This window comes from Agelaius phoeniceus, chromosome Z, assembly GCF_051311805.1.
Source record: "Agelaius phoeniceus isolate bAgePho1 chromosome Z, bAgePho1.hap1, whole genome shotgun sequence".
NCBI lineage: Eukaryota > Metazoa > Chordata > Aves > Passeriformes > Icteridae > Agelaius > Agelaius phoeniceus.
Window position 1 is genome coordinate 59,397,196 of NC_135303.1, and position 22,021 is coordinate 59,419,216.

General features: G+C 36.2%; 1 protein-coding gene across 1 annotated transcript in view; it reads left to right on the forward strand.

Moving 5' to 3' along the window:
* Nucleotides 1–22,021, forward strand: part of LOC129132509 (guanine nucleotide-binding protein G(q) subunit alpha) — a 115,730-nt gene that overhangs the window by 74,114 nt on the left and 19,595 nt on the right. Inside the window, exons 3-5 of the mRNA XM_054651700.2 lie at nt 2,162–2,316; nt 15,006–15,134; nt 16,071–16,200. Of these exons, the coding sequence (XP_054507675.1) occupies nt 2,162–2,316; nt 15,006–15,134; nt 16,071–16,200 (414 nt within the window). The remainder of the gene's footprint in view (nt 1–2,161; nt 2,317–15,005; nt 15,135–16,070; nt 16,201–22,021) is intronic.

Here is a 22,021-nt window from a genome sequence, read left to right on the forward strand (position 1 = left end):
ATGGAACTATTTACCTGCACAGTTTACATCTGCTTATTCCATACCTTAATTCTTGGGGATGTTTTGCAAATAACAAATTTGGTCATAGGGTCATTAAAATATGATTTAATTATGGGAAGTCATGAGAAGTGTGTAATACTTAGAGTGCAAGTTGTATACACTGTTTTCATTTGCCTGTTTGTCTAGTATTTTAAACATTTGAGTAGCCCTGTAATGGCATTCCTAAGGTGACCATAGATCCATGTCACAGGATGATTTACACAGGCTCTGTCTATGTTACTTAGAAATTCTGATGGATTTCAGTTCACCCAACTAAGATGTCATCCTTTTACTATGAGGAAACAAAGAAGCTGTTATATACCCTTATTTCTCCCTTTGTGCCTTCATTGTTGTTTATATCTTCATGTTGCAAATGGGGCCATGGTGAGGAAGATGCTGCTCTAACAGGTTTTGTGAGGGTTTGGCAGCCTTATATGTAAATTACCACATAGCACGTACTGACTGTCTGACAGCTGCAGCATTCTCAGTCTCTAAGTGTTACAGTAGACATCCATAGTTGCATTTAAGTTCAATTTACCAGAAAGTGTTGGGATCATCCAAAGTTGCTGTGCCATTGTCATTCTGTAGCTGGGATTTTAGAGTGTGGTGATTATCCTGTTCTGCTCTGCTCTGCACTATCCTTTGAATGGCCTTCCCTTGAGTCTAATGTGTGGTTTTGAGTGCCGGAATACACAAATACTAAACTGTTAGGGAGTGTCCAAAGGAGGGCCATGAGGATGGTGAAGGGCCCTGAGGGGAGCCGTGTGAGGAGTGCCTGTAGTTGCTTGGTCTGCTCAGCCTGGAGAACAGGAGACTGAGGGGAGACCTCACTGCAGTTACAACTTCCTCGGGAGGGGAAGAGGAGGGGCAGGCTCTGAGCTCTTCTCTGTGGTGACAGTGACAGCACCTGAGGGAATGGCATGAACCTCTGCAACCCGGGAGTTTTACACTGGATATTCTGAAGACTTACACTGATTTAAAAAAAAAGACAAACCAAAGAAAGATGACTGAATTAGTTCCTCCTATAGCTGGAAAAGTGAAATACATTTTTGGCATTAAATATTTTTATTTACTCAGTTTATTCAGCTAACTGCTATTGTTGTCATAACCACTGTGGTAGTTCAGGAAAATATATACAGCATTTTGGTAAAATCCAGTTTAATTTAAATGCACACAAGTAGCCAAAGGAAAAAAGTGCTTCACAGTAGTGAAATGCCAACTCACTGGTCTAACCAGTCTAACCACCATTAACGTAGTCCTACAAACCAAAGAACAGAAAAAATATGAACACTTTTCTTAGTAATAGTGCTGAGTTACTAGAACTTTCTCAGCTCTTTTGAAGTAGAATCTGTAGGATCAGGTATCTCCTAGTAGCTTGGAAATTATTTTGCATTGGGAAAATGGAAATTATTTTCCATTACTTTCCCATTACTATAAAAATAAGAGATGATAATAAAGATATTAAGTAGAAGACTGAGATCTTCTCAAGTGGAGATGTCATGATTACAAAATTCCAGTTTCTGTATTCTGGAATCTTGCTTTAAATACTTGTAGAAACCCATGAAGAAGATCCTAAATGTATAAGACATGGTTTTCCAAAAATAATTGATTAAGTGTTTACAAGATTTCTGGTAAATAAAGGGGAAATTCTTATATTCCCAGAAGGCCATGGAAAATGTCTGCTGTTGTCAAAAGTGTATTGAACTGAACAGTCACCTACAGCATCTAGATTTTGGTTGTGAAACAACTGAGTTGCACTATCAGTAGCCAGATCTTAATGACCAGTTTGAATTTGGTGGTACTTACAGAATCCTTCTGTTTTGTCTGTTATTTTTATTTTTTTCCTTTGTTTCAATGTTATGGTAATAATTGCTGGTGTCCCAAAAGAAAGAAGTCTAAGATGCAATTTTCCCAAGAACAACTTCACTCCCTGTGATGTTAGCTTAAAAGTTACCTCCTTTTTGCATCTTCACAATCATCTTCATATTTGATTTTTCAAATTTACATACGTGTTGATGATATAACCAATGTGAAGAATTATAAATCTTGTTCATTGTATATGAGCTGACTGCAAACATAGAAAATGAGGTACATTTTTACTGTTTTGTTTGTTTTGAATTAGGCTCATGCACTATTAGTTCGAGAAGTTGATGTAGAGAAGGTGTCAAGTTTTGAGAACCCATATGTAGATGCAATAAGAAGCTTATGGAATGACCCTGGAATTCAGGAGTGTTACGATAGACGACGGGAATATCAATTATCAGATTCAACTAAATAGTAAGTACATGGTAGCAATGAACATCTATATATAATTTTCTGTTTCTAACAAAGTAATTTTTGCTTTTTAGCTTGTTGTACTATATGTCTGTGTACATGTTCATATGTATATGCAGCACAAGCATAGCTGAATATAAATTGAATTAAGGAGTGGTATACATCTATTTTAGGATTATATCTGTGCTTATTTTACAAAATGGTAGTCTGTGATCATACAAAGTCTTAAATTAACATTCAAACTAGGGATGATATAATCACAAATGCAAGATATGCAAAAATAATTCCATGTAGTGTGACAGTTGTGAATACTGGGGAGTGCAGCCAAAGTAGACCTCCATACAATTAATAAAAATTGAAATAGCCAACAACTTCTATTTTCCAGATTTTCTGGTTTTCTTCTCTGGCATTTGCAGTCTTAGTGGTGAGGTAAACAGTACTAAACAAAGAGATTTGTTTTATACTGAACTGTCTATCTATTATGGAAACAAATTCTAAACTTTAAAGAACATGGCTGCCAGGAAGAAATCAGGAAAGCACTTCAAGTTAAATTGTTTGTTCTAGAGCAACAATAATAAAAATGCATATGTGACTAAAAAATATCTGAAATATTACCCCTTTGTTGGGACTGGGATCTGATTAAAAAAACATGTGAAATTTGTCACTGGAATCTGATGTCTGCCAGAAGGTTTACTCCATGAATCTTAGTTATTTTTTAGTGATGTGGCATACAGTTCAGGTGAAATGTCTCATCTGCTGTCAAAGAAACAGATGATGGCCTTTTGATGTTGACCTGTGCTACAGAACACAGCATGGTTTGTTGTTAAAGCCGTGGCAAAAACTGCCACAGGTTATACATTGATTTCTCTATTAGCTATGAAAAAAAATTATTCCAGTGACATAATTCCAGTCTCCATTTGGCATGTGTATGTGAATGGAAGCCTCTCACTTAGGAAAGCACAATGGAGCTTCCATTAAGCTCATTGTAGCAGGACATTAGACATGACAGGTGTGGAATGACATTTATCTGCACAGTAGTCTAAGCATCCCTATCTGGTACTGCACTTAATAAGGGAATTAGTCAAGATGAACTTACTAGGATCTTGCTGATAGAATTTAGGCAGCTGAAGACGATGGATGCGTGACATAAGTCTCCTCATATCCGTTGCAATGTTATCACCACACCATGACTTCCCTTTGCCCTGTGCAGAGGGTTTCTGTTGTCCTGTGCAGTTTTCTGTCCTGGTTACCTTCCCAACCCATCATTTTTGCACATACATTTTGGTGTAGAGTGGTGCAAAGCACAATGGCATCTCTCTTGTATTGTTCAGATTCTCACTGTCCCCAAACATACCATACTGTGTTTTGGTTTTAGGTGGTAAGGAAACAAATACAATATTGCATAAAGAGAAAAAATTCAGGATACATAAACAGTGATAAGAAAATTTTAGAGACACGTTACTAACAATATATTTTCAGGTTGTTTCTGTACTGAAATGAGTGGCAGGGTTAACTAGAAGGTGAAGCATCTCATATTTTGAATTTCTTGTATATGTAGGTCCTAACTTTGTTTCCACAACAGATGAGATACTGGTTTTAAAGTTGAAATAACTGTATGTATTTTGTGTGCTCTACCTTAGAGGCTAGAAATAGAATTACTCTCCTAAGTAGGAAATAATGATCTCATGCTACTTCAGATCAGATTGTGCTGAATACCATAGTTTTGATCTACTTTTAATAAATTGGCGTCGTAGTGGATCTCTTGAGTAGCATTAAAAATAGTAGGGAATAATCATTAAGTAGCTATTAAAAAAAAAGCTCCTAGTACATTGTCTTGCAAAAGGTACATGTACTAGTTGATTGGTTATTTCTTAAGCTCAGCATGTTTAGCAGTCTACCATAAGTTTTTGCAGATTTGGTGACTTTATTATAGTTCATACTCTGGATTTCTGCAAAATCTTTTAAATTAGACTTGTTAATCACTGTATATGAGTATTTAGAAAAGCCTCTATGTATATTTATGCTTGCAAGTAGAATTTTTTCCGGTGAGGGGGTCCACTATAAAAAATCAGCAGACACAAAAGAAATGGTTTTTCAAAAATACAGTATGTGTGTTTACCAGTAAAACACCCAAACAAATTTATTAGCGTTATAAATGTCACAAAGCAAGGAAACAAATTGCTTTAAAGCTACTGGGATTCACAAGGCAGTAAGACAGAAAAAAGCACTTGGTGCTCATTGTCTTCTGACTTGATGTATAAACCAGAATGGTTTGTTGTCCACCCGCTCTCGTGTTGGCATATGTGCCAATATCTGGTAAATGTATGTGTCAATGTCAAATGTGTTCTTCATTCATCCCTTTCACATGCCTCTCATCTTCTCAGTAGTTTTCCACTGTTTTTTGTAGTAGTAGTAGCAGTAGTAGTAGTAATAGTATTTTCAGTCTGCTGCCTTTATTGCTCTTTTCTGCCATCAGTCTTCAACAAGGTTAAGTGCTGAGTGCTGCCCTTGGGTCACAGCAGGCCAAAGCAGTGATACAGGCAGGGGCAGAGTAGCTGGAATGCTGCCCAGCAGACGATGACCTCAGGGTGCTGCTTGACAGCAGATAAGATGAGCCATCTTCTGGCTGAGAAGGCCAATGGCATCCTGGCTTGAATCATAAATAATGTGGTCATCAGGACCACATCTTACTTCTTGGATCAGAAGGACTGTGGAAGGGTTTGTCCCTCTGCAGTCAGCACTGCTGAGGCCAAACCTCAAATCCTGTGCCCAGTTCTGGCCCCCTTAGTGCAGGACAGACATTGAGGGACTGGAGCATGTCCAGAGAACTGGTGAAGAGTCTGGAGCACAAGTCCTGTGAGGAGCAGCTGAAGGAGCTGGGGGTCTTTAGCCTGGAGTAAAGGGGGCTAAGATGTGAACTTACCACCCTCTACAACTGCCTTGAAAGGAGGAGGTAACCAGCTGGGGGTCAGACACTTTCCCAGGTTAACAAGAGATAGGACTAGAGGACATAGCCTCAAGTTGCGCCAGCTGAGGTTCATTTTTCTGAGCATCAGGAATAATTTGGTCTTGGAAAGAGTTGTTAAGCATTGAAACAGACTGCTCAGGAAGTGGTGGAGTCACCATCCTAGAGTTGTTCAAGAAGTAATTGGATGTTGTATTTAGTGCTATAGTCTAAGTGACAAGGTGGTGATTGATAAGTGTTGGACTTAATGATGTTTGAGGTCTTTTGCAATCTAAATTATTCCCTTACTACACATAGTCTTTTTCCTGTTATTTTACTCTTTCTAAATTACGTTTCAGGTTTCTGTTATGTCCTGTATATCATACTACTTTCACTTTCTGCCATCTTTTGACCTGTTTTGTCATTCTTTGTCATTGTTAGCTTCATTTTTGATGTTTTTGTACCCACTGCTTGTACTCTGGAAGAATACATACAGCGTATGTTTCCTAGAAGAGGTGGGGGTAGTGTCTAAGAAAGAAAATTTCCTGCATTATGGGAGTCGATTTGAACTTCTTGAAGGCTTAACAAATTCATTCTGTTCTCTTTCCTGACCATTGGATGCTCCAAAGCTTGGATGTTCATGTTTTAAAATCAACTTTTAGACTTCTCTGTAGTAAAGTGAAGAGCACCTGAGGTATATAGAGGTTATTTGCTTTCCATGTGCATTACCAGGTGACTTAGCCACTTAATTACCATCAAATTACTTCCCTTTAAGATGCTGCCTCACAGTGTGAGACAGATGTAAACTAACATGGAGAATTGCCTTTGTAGTAGCTGTCAGAGATAAGGTGAGATAATTCAGATTATACTGTACCAGCTGCCTAGACCTTAATCCAAATGTAAAAAGGTTACCATTCAACAGTTTGATTGTATCATACCTTCTCAAAGCCTAAGGAAAGGAGAGCCAATAGTCTTCTGTGTTAGAGAATTTGGGTTGCAATTGGAATTTTTGAAAATTCTTCACCATTTTTCTCCAGTATGACACAAAAGGCTTACCATTCATTAACAAAATGTAGGAAGAGTTAAGAGACCTAGAAAGTGTCCCAGAGCCTTGCTTGGCTGAGATTTTCAATTTCATCTTTTTCTAGCCACATGAAATTGAAGTATTTGGCTGCTGTGTACCTCCAACTAATGATTTCCTAGTTGCTACAAGCACTGAGAATGTCTGTTTAGTTTCCCTTCCATGGGTATGTTTTCTAACACTTCAGATAATTAAGTATAATTTTCCCATTAGTGTGTTAGCTATGCCAGTGGATATCTATAGCACATTTTGTTATTATATAATGTACTGCTTCTTTAGTCACGCATGCCATTGCATTCTCATGCATGTATAATCTTTCAGGCTTTTGTTTCTGCATTTGCTGTCACCATTAACAGCTCGGTTCCTGCAGCTGCACAGCTTTGCAAATACTGTGAGCTCAGGTAGTTGGACAGTTAGTATAGAAATGCAGATTCCCATACTTTACTGTGTAATATAAGAGCTCAAGGGTGTGAATCTGAGGTCATTTACCACATATCACTGATTTTAACCAGAAAGAAAGATATGAAACCTAGTGATGTCTGCTCAGTAAAGTACACCTTCTGTAAAAATTGTTGCAGGAGGTGTAAGGCTTTGGTTATCTAGTAATTTTTCTATGACAGTATTCCATTTGAGTTTGAAGTATTTTCAAAATTTTGGCTAAAAAATTCATTTATATCTCTCGTGTAAAACTATCATCTTCCTTCTGTGTTACTTTTCTGAAACAGGTAAATTTCAGTGGAATTAGCCTCTGTTAAATACAACGTGCTTGGGGGTACACAGGGGGGCAAGATCAGCACATGAATCTTAAGTTTTTACTAACGCAGTTTAGCCCGTTTCTTGGCATTGCCTTTAGCAATCATTTTTTCATTTCATAAAGGTGTAGGGCAGTCTTAGAGCATGATGGGTCTTTCAGAAGTAGTAATAATGTCTGAAATTGGGACCTGCTATGAAGTTGAACTGATAGCAAGTTCTAAACAACTGTCTGGGATATTTGTGTAGCAGTCATTAGACTGTAGTGACAAAACCATATAGTCATATAGTGGTAATTTAAAAGATGCATAAGTACATTATTATTTAATAAACTGCTTATTAGTTCTTGCTTACTTTCATTTGTAAAAATATACCTGAAAGTCCTAAAGCTATACTTGAGGACAATTTGTGTTGCAGAATTGTAGATTCTGCTTTTCTGTATTTAGAGTTTACACAGCCTAACATACAGTTTAGAGTAAAGTAGAAACAGCAAATAAAAATGAAAGTCTTGAATTCGAAGATCAAGCAGCAGAACTATGATAATCCTTTCTTATGCTTTAGATATAGTCCCAAAAATAAAAGCAATGTCTGAAGAAAGATGGGATGTGCATACCAAGGTACTGCTTCCCATACAAAAACTGCAGGTTATACAACACAACTTGGGAAATTCAAAAAGGAAAGGGGGACCATGTAAAGCAGTATACAGTATGTATTTATTTCAGGATATTTTTTTGATGCAGCACCAAACATGTTCTTAATGACTGTATAATTTTTACACCACAGTTCATAAAAAGAAAAATTTGCATGAGTATTTGTTTATTTGGTGACTTATCTTTTTAGACTTTGCTAAGGTTGGCTTTTAGTGAGGTAGGAAATTGAGGAAGACAGCTAGGTAGGGCTTAGGTGGAATATGGATTAAAAAAATGCTGTGCCGATGTCTTCCTACCTCACTTCAAACCATAGATTAAGATAGTTCTGGAAACTGGCAATTTACTTCAACTTTTCATCAATGGTGTAGAGTCTTAGAAATGCAAACCTCTACAGAAGTTCTGAGAACACAGCCAGTACTTGTTTACATTTAGTTTTGTATGCTGAAAATCAATTCCATTTACTGGACTGCTGCCTCTCAGCATAGAGAACACTTGTGTCAATTATTCTGGCAGCTCTGTGAGGCAGGAAAAATCCTGCTACAGCAGCTTTAGCATTTTGCATATCTGCTGTTGAAAGTCAAGCCAGTTGTATGTTTTCTCTAAGAAGCAAAAAAAGAAAGGCTTTTGTTTTTCAGCACATGGTCCAAATTAGTGCTAGGGGTTTTAGGAGAGTGGCCTCATCAACTGGCTCAAAGTTTTGCAGAACAAACTAAAAAAATCCAACCCCACCCCAAAACCACACCAAACCCCAACAATAGTATGGAGTATAGCTCCACCCCACTCCAGAACAGGCAGGCTCCAAAGGACAGAGATATATCAAATCTTATTTAGTATCTTGCCAAATTATCCTTTATCATAGACTTCGGTTAGGTTTCTATTTTCTCTTGCACTGCTATTATCTGTGTATGAAATAGAGCATTTCAAGAGGGTCATACCCATGAACTATATTAATCTTAAGGAAAAAAATGGTTTTTTGCATTAAACCTCTGAACTTCAGGGTTGAAAAGATGTAAATGTTTATGGTTACTATCATACCAAAATCTCTCTTGTCATTGAATGCAATGAGAAAACATTTGCATGTGAAATGTTGCTGGTAAGGCTTGCTCTTGTAACTGTGGTTATACTGAAATAACCAACAAACCGTTCCCTGTACTCTCCCTCCCTATGGGGAGAATGAGAGTTCTCCCCATAGACATGTGTTGGCTGGTTGGGTGATAACAAATCATCTTTACTGGTTTTATACTGACCTTTCTATCAGTGTCAATAATTACTTCTATCTCAATGTTTGGTTTTATTTAGAGGTTTATGACATAATGTTTCTGATATGGTTCCAGTCAGATCCTTTTTCCTCAGCAGTGTGTTTCAGATGCATTCTGCTCTCCAGAGACTTCTGTGCTCAAAGTGTCTCTCAGACTCCTAAGCCCAGGGTTTGATAGTGTGCCAGTGAGTGTTAATTCAGCACCTTGCTACATCAGTTTTGCCTGTTGAGTTTAGGAAAAGTTATTAGACAGTACTGATGAGCAGACTAGTCTCATTTATAACTTCAGATAGGGAAGTTATGTTAGAGATGGATTGAAGGCTGTATCCTTTCTACCTTTGTCTGCCCATGCCTTACTGCCTGCATGTGATCAATTAGGCTATACACTAGCATAGAACTAGAAAAAAGTTTAATGTTACAGAAATTCATCCTATGAATTCCATAGAAAATGCTTCTTTATCACCTGATTACTTGGAAAAATCTGACCTCAAAGATGCTGGTAAGTAGTAGCTCATAGCTAGAGCAGGGTGTTTCTTTGAAGTGTCTGTCTGCCCCATGTTGAAGGTGCTCCAAGATCTTGATTTCTGAAAGTAAATTCAAGTAAGTTTTGATGGTCTGTCTTCATTAGGTGGTGTAGCCCTAGGAAAGTAAGGCTCAGTATTGAGCTGCCTGTTCATGGTGGCGGGAGTCGTACTCAATTTATTAAAGAACTTTACTGGTTAAAACAATTGTGGTCTGCTTATTAAGCTTAGGAGTCTCACTTCCTTGCCCGATTTCCATATGGGAAATACATGTAGGAAAGTACAGAGTCAGTGTATTCCCATAATCCTATTCCTGCTGTTTATCTGGAAATGTGGACCCACAGTACCTTTGACATGTGCTTTCTTTCAACAGCATTGTTAGCACGTCCATAGCTTGGCAGCTTCCCTGAAGCTGGCTGCAGGCTTGGACCTTGTCATAGGTGATGTAGAGTGCATTAAAAATAATTACTTAGCTCTTGGTGCTGACTGGGAAACAAAAGTCTTCCTCTGCTTCTGGTCAGCGTGCAGATCACGGACATGTTGCTAGATGCTGGCAGCTTGTCCTGCCGTCAAGGGAGGTTCACTGCCAGCAGCTCATTACATACTCATCACCTCGGTAATGCACCTTCTGCCTGTCACTATAGCAACCCCCTGGACAATTACCTCATCACCACTAAAATTCATGTTTATTAAAACTAATTATGGATATAATTAACTTTAGAAACTTGGTCTGTATTGTAAATTTACTCAGAACAATGTATTTTCTCATTTTATCTCCTTTCTATAATGCCTAGCTGAGTAGGTGCTGTTTGGGTGAGAGGCCATATAGCTACAGTGTGACTCATCAAAACAAGATTTCTCAGTAGCTGGTGAAAATGAACTCTGAGTACCATGTAGCTGAGACCTAAATGTCTTGCACAGTTGCTACTACCTGTACAACTGAATTTCCTGTGGTAATGCTGGTGGTTACTCAGTGTTGAACTAGACCTCAGGATGGCTTCCAGAATGTTTCCAACAACCATATTGTTATTATGACTTTAAAGTTTGAAGGCACTAAACTGAAAAAATACTTGGTCTGTGCAATTATTGGCTACTGTCCTTTTTTTAAGATTGTATCTATATCAAGTCTTGTGGTTTGTTTGCAAGAGTGCATGTAAAGTCAGTTGAAGTATACATTGGAGAGTTAAGTGCATTGGTAAGACTGTGTATTGCAGTATGTGTTAATCCATTTTGAATTGAGCATCTACCCTAAAACACACTGTGCATTTCTCTTATTTGTTTAAATTTCTTGTTTGTATGTAGATTTGTTTCCTCAGGAGGGCAGTATAGTTGTCAGTACTTTAGGGCTGCATTAGCTAAGTGCTTTAGAACCACAGTGAATCAGTTTATTAGTAAGCAGATACATACAAAAGCCCATCAAATTTTCATTTACTCCTCATCCATCTGCATTAAAAAACTCAATGCAGTTCACATAGTTGTGGTTTCACAAGTTTTCTTCTGGTTGCAGATAAGTCAATGAAGAAAGTAAATCCACCCTGCTTTCCTGCTGGAGTTTATGGACTTGGACATCCTAGGACATATCCATCAAATAAACTATAATCAGAACAATTTCAGTAGTGTTTCTTCACTGTTCCAAATAACATTGACAGAGATGTGTTATCAAGCTATTGCACAAGTTAAAGAAGTGGCAGCTGGGGATGGGCAGAGGAGCAGCTAGGGTGGTCTGGAGCCAACAGAGTTGAAAGCAGAAGACAATTGGCATTAGTTAGCACTTCTGATGTTTTAATTTAAAGTTGCTGCCTCATAAAGTAATTAAAAAACAAATAAATCATTAGTTTGATAAGCTGTAGAATGTTTAAAGGTTATGTGTGCAATGCTGCCCCTCCCTGGTGATCAGGGAATTTCTTTAAGCCCCAGCTTTCATGAAGGTAAAAAAAAATGTCAAATATCCAATTCTTTTGGTACAAAGATTTAAAAGTGAAAGTCTTTATTGTGACAATAAATAAACCATGTTAAGCCAAATAATAAAATCTCAATGTTACAGGAACAGTTAGAATAGTAGTATGTGGAAAATGTGTGTGCTGCTGGTATGTCTTTAAATATTATTTGTATTCTAGTTGTCTCCTCTTTTTATGTAGTCAGCTTCATTCACTTACATATTTCCTCTCAGCATTTTGAAATAGTGACTCAGCTCAACAACCAGTTGTTCAGAATAATCAGACTGTCACCCCACCCCATCTAATGAAATGCAAAAATCCATTTTTGTGCTTCATAAGGAGAAAGTGCCTTAGGTTTTCTCTGTGTAGTACTGTGGATGTAGAGATGTAGTGTTTTGCAATTAATACACAAGTTATGATAATGTATTGAGGCTATGTGTGTTGATTTGCTCTCATTGATATTCTAGGAAGATTGCACCTGACTGAAAAGAGACATTTTATTTCTGTCATATCAAAAGTCTTCAGACAATGTTATAAAACAGTGAATAAAATGGAACGGAAAGACCCTGATGTCAATCCCAATGATAGATGTTCTTACTTAAAGAAAATAGATGTTTTTTTAAAATTCTTAGTTTATTTTAGAGGTTTTGTAAATTTTAAAAGAGACATGCCACATTTTTAGTGAATTTAGAATATCTTGAAGGCAACTTTGTGTTGCTGCTGCTGCTGGTAGAGCTTTCAGTTTGATTTTCAAATTTTCATGTTTAATCCCCCTGAAGCTGATAGCAGAACACCAAGTTACATATCTCCATGGGGTAGCAGGAAGTGTAATTGTCTGCAGAACTGTCAGTAACAGAAAATACCAGTTCCTTTGCTTCAGAACAACAGTGCAAAACTTAATTTAAATCCGAATTTCAGCACAAGTAATTTTTCAGCAGAAGTTAAAAGAGTCTGTTAAAACAAAATGTAAAGAAACTCCAAAAAAACCAGACAAAACTCAAACAAAACCAGAACAAACAAACAACAACTACTAAAAAATCAAACAGAAAAACTGGAAAACAACAAAAAAAGCAGGGTGTTTTCTAAATGGCTTTTGTAAGCCTGTATATTCTAATTATGATTGTAAAAAAGATTTTCTTCTTTTAGGGTTTTGGTGCACCCTTATGTTTTGATTTTTTTTTTTTCCTGTGAGATACTCCTACTGGTTTTGACACTAATTCCTTGATTCTGGGTTTGAATGTATAATTCAGGACAGTTCTTAGAGAGCCCAACATTCTTTATTCTGTTAAGTGAAGCAATCCAGGATATTAAGTAAGACTCTATAGATATTAAGTAAGACTCTATAAGGATGCATAAGGACTCTTCTGTGGACTGTGTAGACTCTGTAGGGGGCTACAGGTGAAAGAGGAAATGCCCTGTGTTTGGTTACTGAGTGAGCAGAACTTGAGCATAAAGGATGAGGAGAAGGAAAAGGTAAGTATTTTTTAAGGATAAGTTAGTGTTTGTGAAACTTAGGACAAAAAATCCCCAAAAAAACCTCATCTGCTTGTTTATTGATTTCTAGAAACACAAATGAGATGTAACAATTTACCTTTCTAAAATGAGCCAGATGTGCATTACAGATAGTAACTTGTCCACTGTGCAAAGATGCAGTAACCAGGCTCACCATGGAGACTGCTTGCCAAAGGAATACAACAAGACAATTGTGTAAATGGGCCACCTGCCAATTTATTCAGTTAAAATTATCTTGTTCTTATGAATACCACTGTAGCATGTAATGACTGGCAATGCTTCTTTATCTCCCTTCAATATTTCATCACAAAATGAAACTAATTATTCTGTGGGTGGGAGGGAATAAGAATCTAATTCAGAGTCTGTCACTTTCTTATGGAAATAGTTTTGGATTTCATTCACTTTTTTTTTTCCTTTTTTGCCAACAAATTGGTGGTGAGCTTGTTCCTGCTGCTTTTTGTGTTAAAAAACCCTGATGGCAGATCCAGTGCTCAGACTCTCAAGCCCTTTTCTCATTGCCAGAAGCCAATTAGCATTCTCAGAAAATATTTTCAGACTAGTACCTTCTGGATTAACTGAGATAGTGTTCAATACATCTTTCTCACATTGGTATTGACTATTGAATTGATACTCCATTAATGAAACATAGTGAAGGAAATTTGATAATTTTATAATTGAGCCAATAATAAATTGGCTCTTCCCAAAGCTAACAAATTCTTCTGTATTTTTACTGTAAGGTAGAAATTAAACTTGTTTGTTTCTGTCATTGTTCAGGATAACTTCTCACTATTTTATTAAAAAGTAATCCAGAACCTCTAGAAGAAGTTGGATTATTTCTTGTGTGGGTTTAAAAATAGTGTCTTCACTAGTTACTACAAGGAAAAGAACATGTTCAGAAGTTGGTTACACTTCATCATCATTTAACAAATCACAAAACTATTGCTCTCATCCCCTAGAATGAATGACAGGATCCCTACATTAGTTTATCTTCTTAGTGACTAACTGTAGGGTTACTGTTCTGCTGTGAACTAGCCAAATGTCAAAGAACTTGGTTTCCTGCAGCAGTCCTTCTGCCACATGTCCACCATGGGGAGGGCATAAGCTTCATGGTGCACTGACTTCATTAGATGTCTAGTTCCTGGACACACATATGGGTACCTTCCTTTTTTGGAGGATGTTTTTCCTGACAGCTAATTAAAACATTCAGTACATTAGTGCTTTATGGTTGAAACTCATCTTTAACCAATAAGTGGAATAGGTCTGTGTTATAGTTACTGAACATTTACAAGCAATTTTGTACAATTTTGGGTTATTTGTTAGCCAGCTGGAGTGTGTTTCAAGTACTGCAGTCTTACCAACCTAATCAGAAGTTTCAGTGTGAATGCAGGAGTTCAGGTGCCAGAGATCCCACTAATTAGTTTGTGCTGCCTTCTGGTAACAAGATCTGGGGAGTGTTTTAATTGTCAGTGGTTGGTCTTTTCAATTTTTAATTTAGTCTCAAAACAGTGCTCTTTATCTTCCTGTCATTTTATAACTGGTAATGATCTATTACCAGTCAGTTACTCCAGACTCCTGTAGACCACTATCTATTCTATAGCAGTCCATTGTTTTTTGGAAGGTTCATTCAGTCTTATGGAGTTGATATTCATACAGATCGAATATCAAGAAATATGTTACAGATTCAAAGCAATTTTATGTTTTTCACACTTTGTACAATACTATGCCTCTGAATTTCCTAGAATGATGTAATTGACAACTTTGGTGAATTTACATGTGAAAGCCAAGCAAAGTTATATGAGATTAACAAAAAAACATAATAATTTTGCTAACTTTCTTTAGAATTAGCTTGTAAGTGTAAGTGGTGATGAAGTACCTTTTAATATTTTATCCCCTCTTTTCTGCCAATAATGCTTTTTTTTCCCCTGTTGCACTTCTCCCTACCCCACACCCCACTTCCTTCCCAAGTTTTCCTTTCTCTTTTCCTCAGTGGGATGATGGTGTCACTGTCTAGCATTCCTGTTGTTTCTCCCTGTTTCTAGCTATCTTAATGACTTGGACCGCATAGCAGATTCCACCTATCTGCCAACCCAGCAGGATGTGCTCAGAGTTCGAGTCCCAACAACAGGGATCATTGAATATCCATTCGACTTACAAAGTGTCATTTTCAGGTAGGAAAAAAGTTTTAGCACCCACTTGCTTTGCTTCTTTTGTTTCCTTTTACATTAGCAATGTCAAGTAAGGATATTCATTTAAACTACATAGAAAGCAATTATTCTGGTTTTAAAATTGGAGCTTAGTGAGTTTATTTTCATGTAATTGTCCACGTGTATTCAGGAGCTCATGTTAAAGATGTCAAAGGGATCAAAGCCAATTAGGTTTGTTATTTTTGAGAGTAGTTTTTTCTGATAAAAAATCTGCAATTAATCTTTTCAGTAATATATATCAAAGTTTCACTATGCGTAATAATCTGAAAATCCAACCGTGTGTCTTGTCATTCATGTAAATCATGGAATAAAAGGTTACCATTTGTTAGTTGATTTTTAGAGAGATACCACCCTACTTTAGTGCAAGTACAGTTGTTTAAAAATAACTAAGGAATTGTAATTACGAGTTAGACACCTGTGTTTACACTGAGACATGGGATGAAATGGGATTACACTGCAAGCAAACATGAGTTTTGATTTTGGCTGTCAAAGCCTTTAGTAGATAAGTATTGTTTTCTATTTGTCTGCTTAAAATGGGGCAGTTGTGGATTTTGATTCTGTTATGGGGGGGAGAAAAAGGTGGTCCACCATCTCTTTTGTGTTTGTTGCTGAATACATGGGGCATACATTGCCAAATCTTTGCTCATGAGACCTTTATACCTCATAATTCTGAGGGGTTTGAGGTTCACAATAGTTCAAATACAGAACACCCATCAGACTTAAAGCAAACATGATTAACATGCTTATAACAGATTCCATTAAATATCACTGGAAAAAAAGCCACTAAGAAGACCAAACCAAACTGTGTTTTAAACTAAATTCTTGTATTTTGCTGTGTTTATGGTTGGGTGTTTATCTGTTAAGGTGTTCATGGAGTTGATGTGGTTGTTAATTTTGCAGAATGGTGGATGTAGGAGGCCAACGATCAGAAAGAAGAAAATGGATACATTGCTTTGAAAATGTCACATCTATCATGTTCCTAGTAGCTCTTAGTGAATATGATCAAGTGCTTGTGGAATCAGATAATGAGGTAAGCAACTGTCAGCAAAACCCATGAGTTCAAAAAAAAATAGTTTTACTAGTCCAGTCCCAGGTGTTTTCTAAATGCATCTAGAAGCAATCATGCACAAATGGCACCCAAAGGAGAAGCACTTCAAGTATCAAAGGGGAGGAAGGGTTCAATCTTCAAGTAGGGCTAAGTGGATCTGCTCCATGAAGGATTCAAAGAAGTCCCTATTTTGTGTTGAAGAGGAATACAGTTGAACACAGAGAAATGTTTGTTCAGTTACTATTATGAGCAGAGGCACAATAATAGGTGGTGTAAATGAAGACAAAATTTATCAATTCCTAAGGAACAGCCCCAGGGTAGCAAACTCCGTTCCTTTGACCTAAAGCCTAAGGTGTATATTGTATTTTTGTTTCAAAAAACCAAGAGAAGTAAGCAAATGGGTGTGCTGATGGTTCAAAGTACGCTATCCGTTATTTTGAATGCAGTTTTGAATGAAGACTAAGGATGATTTTTTATGTTGAAGGTATTTTTTCTATCCTGAGGGCTTTTTAAAGTTACTCATTGAACTTTTATGAATTTTAGTAATTAGCACTGTTCTATGAAAATCTTTCAGCACATATTTTAAAAAGTTAGATGAAAAAAGGAGACAATATCTTCTTCATGGCTGGATACAAGTTGTTGCAGTGTTTAAAACAGTGGTTGACATAAAGTAAAACAGGTGTCCCTGGACAAATACATTTTGTATATTGAGCTTTCTTTAGGATTATTTGTTTTAAATGCCTTGGAGCTCTGGAAATTTTTACATTGGTAGTGTTTTCATAAAACAAAACTGTTTTTACATTAAGTGTATAATTATCTGTCATTCAAAGCTGAATTTCCAGAAATTTTGATGTAGTCTGCACCAGCTTCATCTCCTATAATTTGGAAGCTAGACACATGTAGTTAAAAAAGAGAAATCTGTCAGACTTGGTTTGTTTCAAGTCAAACTGGAAGTGTCTGGTTATATCTTCTTCTGTTTGCATTATTCTTTTGTAGCCACAAAGTCAACACACAAATACCAAGCATTTTAATTATACAAAGCAAAGCAGAATTCATTGGAAATTGCATAAAGTAAAATTAGTTATGATACTTTTCAAACACTATTCTAACTATCCAAAATAAGCTTCATGGAAGTCAAAACTTTCTTGCAGATGAGGTTTTTACACCTCACTACTGAACTATTTATGTTTTTAACAACAGAGGAAAACTTCTGAACCTTTTTGACTTGTAGTTTAAAATATATTCATGTCTTTAATTCAAACCAGTTTTTGTTTTCAAATTACACATATGTAGCCTAGAAGGCTTTCCAGCACACTTGGGCCTGTGTTACTTTAACTCTGGAAAGGATCTAGACAGTCTTAGAGCTGAGCACCAATCCGGGCAGCTCAAGTTTTGGCTTTCAGCAAACTTATCACCTGTCTGTCTAGATTTTCTTGGTATGCCAGGACACTGCCTTCTTCCCTTCTTTTTCCTTTCTCTGTATCTCTAAACATTGCAGTCCCAGAATTAATGGAAGAATGAGTTTATTTACTCCACACAAAGCAAAGCATAGTTTATCTGAATGTGGGTGTGGCAGAAATATGGCTTTAAATGTTTGTTGACACCTTGAATTAGGAAATTCAACCCACAAAGCTATTTTTGTTCTTCACTGAGGTGTGACAAGCTCAGTAGGGAAGACAGTGGTTTAACTTGAAGACTTTGGTAACCAGCCAAGAGATACTTTTTACGCTTAGCTTTAAATTGTGGAGCAGTATTGAAATTTTAGCACCAAAGTGGAGGGAGTGTGTGTGAATGTTCTACTTTCTTAATATGTATGCCATCAGTGCAATACTAGAATGGAATCTAATCATTCTTTGGTCTATATGGCTCATACTGAAATTAAAATATCTGACTTGACAATTTACAGTGTTCTGCTATTTCCTTTTCATTGCTTTCATGGCCTGATTAAACTATGATTTTTGTAAGGTGGCCTACTTTCTTTTTCTAATTAGTCCATTGCATATTGCCTGAAGTCTCATTTCCTGTAGTACATTTTTACAGAGAAAAGTGTAGTGTTAAATCATTTATGTCATCCTTTTTAGTTAATACAGCTTTTCATTAATATAATTTTAATGAGTAAATAGAAATCTTTAAAAGTACTATTTTCTATTTGGGGGGGGGGGTGAAGGAGGTGTTGGTGGTTATATGACCTTCCTTATTAGGAAATAATGACTTGATTTTTATTTGAAAATGTAATGCCTGATGGATGGTCAGTTGTAAATCTGTTTGTTTCCTTGTTTACTTTATTCAAGAGAAATACATTTGGATTATAAATCAGATGAGGTTACACTTAGTTGAGAGTCTTTGTTATTGTCTCTTACTGGATATATGTGAGGTAGTGCTGGAAACTGTTTCTATTTTCATGCCCTTGAAGGAGTTTAGATTTAAAAGTTCTGAGGAATGTAACTCTTGTGTAAGTGGACATATATAGAAAATAAGACAAGAGTTCAGACTCCCTGTTATCCAGAGAGGTGCAGGATGACTTCTAAATGACACACCCATGACATTGCACTCCCATGACAAATACCTCAAGAGTTGTGAGCTTCAGTCCTGAAGATAAGCACACCTGGCTGTCCACCTGTATTTTAGCTATGATTTCTCTAACAGGTGATACTCAGACCCAATGGCATCTCTTTTAAGTGTGTTTCTAGATTGTAGATAACTTGATTTTGGTACGTAAATACAAAACAGGAAGAGTAGGTAAGGATGGTATATTTTAACACATCCTGCAAAAATTTCAGTTGATGTACAGTCATGAAATATTTCTAACAAACACAAAGGAGAGATAGCTAACTGTTCCAAATTCTTCCCTAAATAAAATAGAGAGTCTGTCTAGATTCATAGCTGAAAATTAAGACAAAATTTGAACCAGAGGACATAATATACTAATTACATTAATAGTACTGTAAATTAAGTAAATATTTTATCAGTCTGATGTGATGTGACAAAGGACAGCATGTTATAAATTAAATTATTAGTTGTTTGACCTTTTCAGTTTTTCAGAAAACTCCAAGAGGATTTATGGTGAGATAAAAAATTAAGGAATCATCTCTCTGTTAAATGGATTTATGATCTTTTATGTCTTGTGGGTCACATTGTAGCTCTGAATTATGCCAGCAAATTTGGAGAAATTGGCCATTTTATAAAATGGCACAGTTTAGAACTTTTTCTTAAGTTTAAAGTCAACTTATTTGTTTAAATAAAGTGGGCTTTTTTTTAGATTTCCAGGATATGCTGCATTTGAATATTTGTTAGAGATAGCTTCTTTCAACATATCAAATCTCAGTGTCTCAGTGCAATAATTAGAAAAATGAATTCCAGCTTCATAAAACAACCGTAACCACTTGCAGTTATGGAAGAACTAGAGACATAACAGTATATCTGTAAAATGAAATTCTATAAAAAAGTGAGTTCATTATCTTTGCACATCTAATTAAGTACTTAGAAACAGCAAAATAGAGAACAATGTTTATTGAAGCTTGTAGATATTTATTAGCGCACTGAAAGTCTTAAGGTATATAAGATTTCATATAGTTTGTATAGCTCTGTGGTGGTTATGTGTACATTTTTATAGGGTTCTCAGATCAAAACCAGAAAAGACAGAATATAATTTCCTCAGTTCAGATAAATTAATTAATTATTAGGCTAAGTGAAAATTGGAAATTTTGTAATTTGAGGTGTGAACAGAACCAGTAGGTCTGGAGGTGGCTTGAGCAACATTTCCAATAGCCATTGCAGTTATCTTTCAGGAGTTCAGGGGGTCTCAGACAGTCTCAGACAAATTAGAACATCTGTATCTCTGGAATATGAAGGGACCATCTGATTGAGTCTTTCATGGAGCTAAATACTCCAGGAAGAAGGTTTCTCTTAAAAATGTTTTGTCGAAAACATTACCAACAGGGGATTATTAAAGTGACTATTATTAATAGTCTGTAAATACAGTGGCCATCAGTAAAACTGTTTCTGATTTGTTGTTCCTGTATCATGAAGTCTGAAAGCAGAATTGTTTGTTTAGAGAGGTAGGATCTCCATCCTGAAGAGAGATGTTAAAAGCTTGTCTGAACACAGCCATGAGTAAAATTATATGATGACAAATTTTTTCCTGCTGGGAGCAAGGAGTTGTACCTGATGACTTCCATGTACACATCCACTCCAATGTAATTTCTTCTTTGATTTTATAAAAAAATTTATATGACATGTGAAAGGAGCAGTTTTTTCTTTGTTTCCTTGGTGAGCATCTTTATAGTCATGTCATAAGTTTTTCTTTAATACCCCTGAAGAACCCTACTTTATTTCACAGTGGATATCTGCATTAATGTAGTTACCTTCGCAGTACTTAATTTACACTGAAGAACTGTCTTGCATTTTTATCAGATGAAGGCAGAACAGGATATTACAAAAATTAGGGCCTCAGTATCTCAGCCACAACTACAAATTGAAATGGAACGAACTTTGTAGAGTGGTTTTCTGCAATGTTTTTATGCTCCAGGTAACTGAATAAAGGCTCTGTTCTTTTGATGGAAAAATTTGTTGTTTGTAAATTGCCCCACAGAGAAAGGATCAATATTGCTTGGTTTGTTAAAAAATATTGCAGTTAAAATCTAATTTATTAAAATTTATTGAATTTTTATTAAAATATTGACATGAAATATAGGGCTTAGAGCTCAAATTTTAAATCTGAACAAAAGTACATCTGCAAAACAGCTGAGCCTAGAGGGAACTTGTGTAGCGTTAATTTGTATAGTACATTAACAGGTGACAAATTGCTACCATGTTCCAGTCACACTTTGTTCTGAGGTGTGCAAAAATAAGAAATAGCATGAGGCTGCACAGTTCAGAGTATGTTTACTCTGCAAAGAAGCAATTATCTGAACAACATATTTCATTTTTTCATCAGAACTCTCATGCTGTTCAAATCTGAGCATGCTTCCACTTCTCTTCCAGCATTGTGTTACTTATTCTCAGGCCAGTCATACATGGCTTAGCGTGACGGCTGAAAGAAAACAATTCTGAGATCAGACGACTTCAGTCTTTCTACATCATAAATAAATGTAATGCTTCATTTGGCTGGTTTTTTCATCAACAGCCAACAATCCAGAACAATTGAACGTGTGGCAGAGGGATAATAGAAACTCCCAGTTAGAACTAAAATCCTCATACTTACTTATTTAATTATTTTTTTCCCATGGGAAATCAAATCTCCAGAATTGATTGTTTATTTGGAAACTGGAGAAAATAGCACATTAACTACCTCATTGCTGGATGTATTGTATCTCTTCATACCTGTCCACACAAACGCATATTTATTTTTGGCTTGTGGATAAAGAACCTTTTGAATGTAAACTATCAGTGCTGGGAAAGATTTTCATTAGGAAAAGTCAGAGCCTCTCTCTCTTTTGTTGAAGTGGGTGATTCATAATGGAAGTTGGGAGATTGGATGATTATGAACCGGCATACAGAGGCTGCCAGAAATGTTGCTTGTAAATGGTGCTACTGGCAAAGATATGACTGCTTTTTTTTTCTTTTTTTTCAGGGACAATTTGATTTTAAAATGTTTTTACTCATTTTTCTCAAATATATGTAGGTATTATAAAAATAGCCAATTTTGGCATTAATGTTTTATCATGAAAAATAATTTAAGAGCCATTTTTGCTTTTAAAAAATACTTGACAGCAATACTTGAAGTATGTTTTATGAGTACTTTATAGACCATTTTTGCTTTGGACAGTATGTTTGGTTTTTGATGGTTGTTGAACATGTTGAT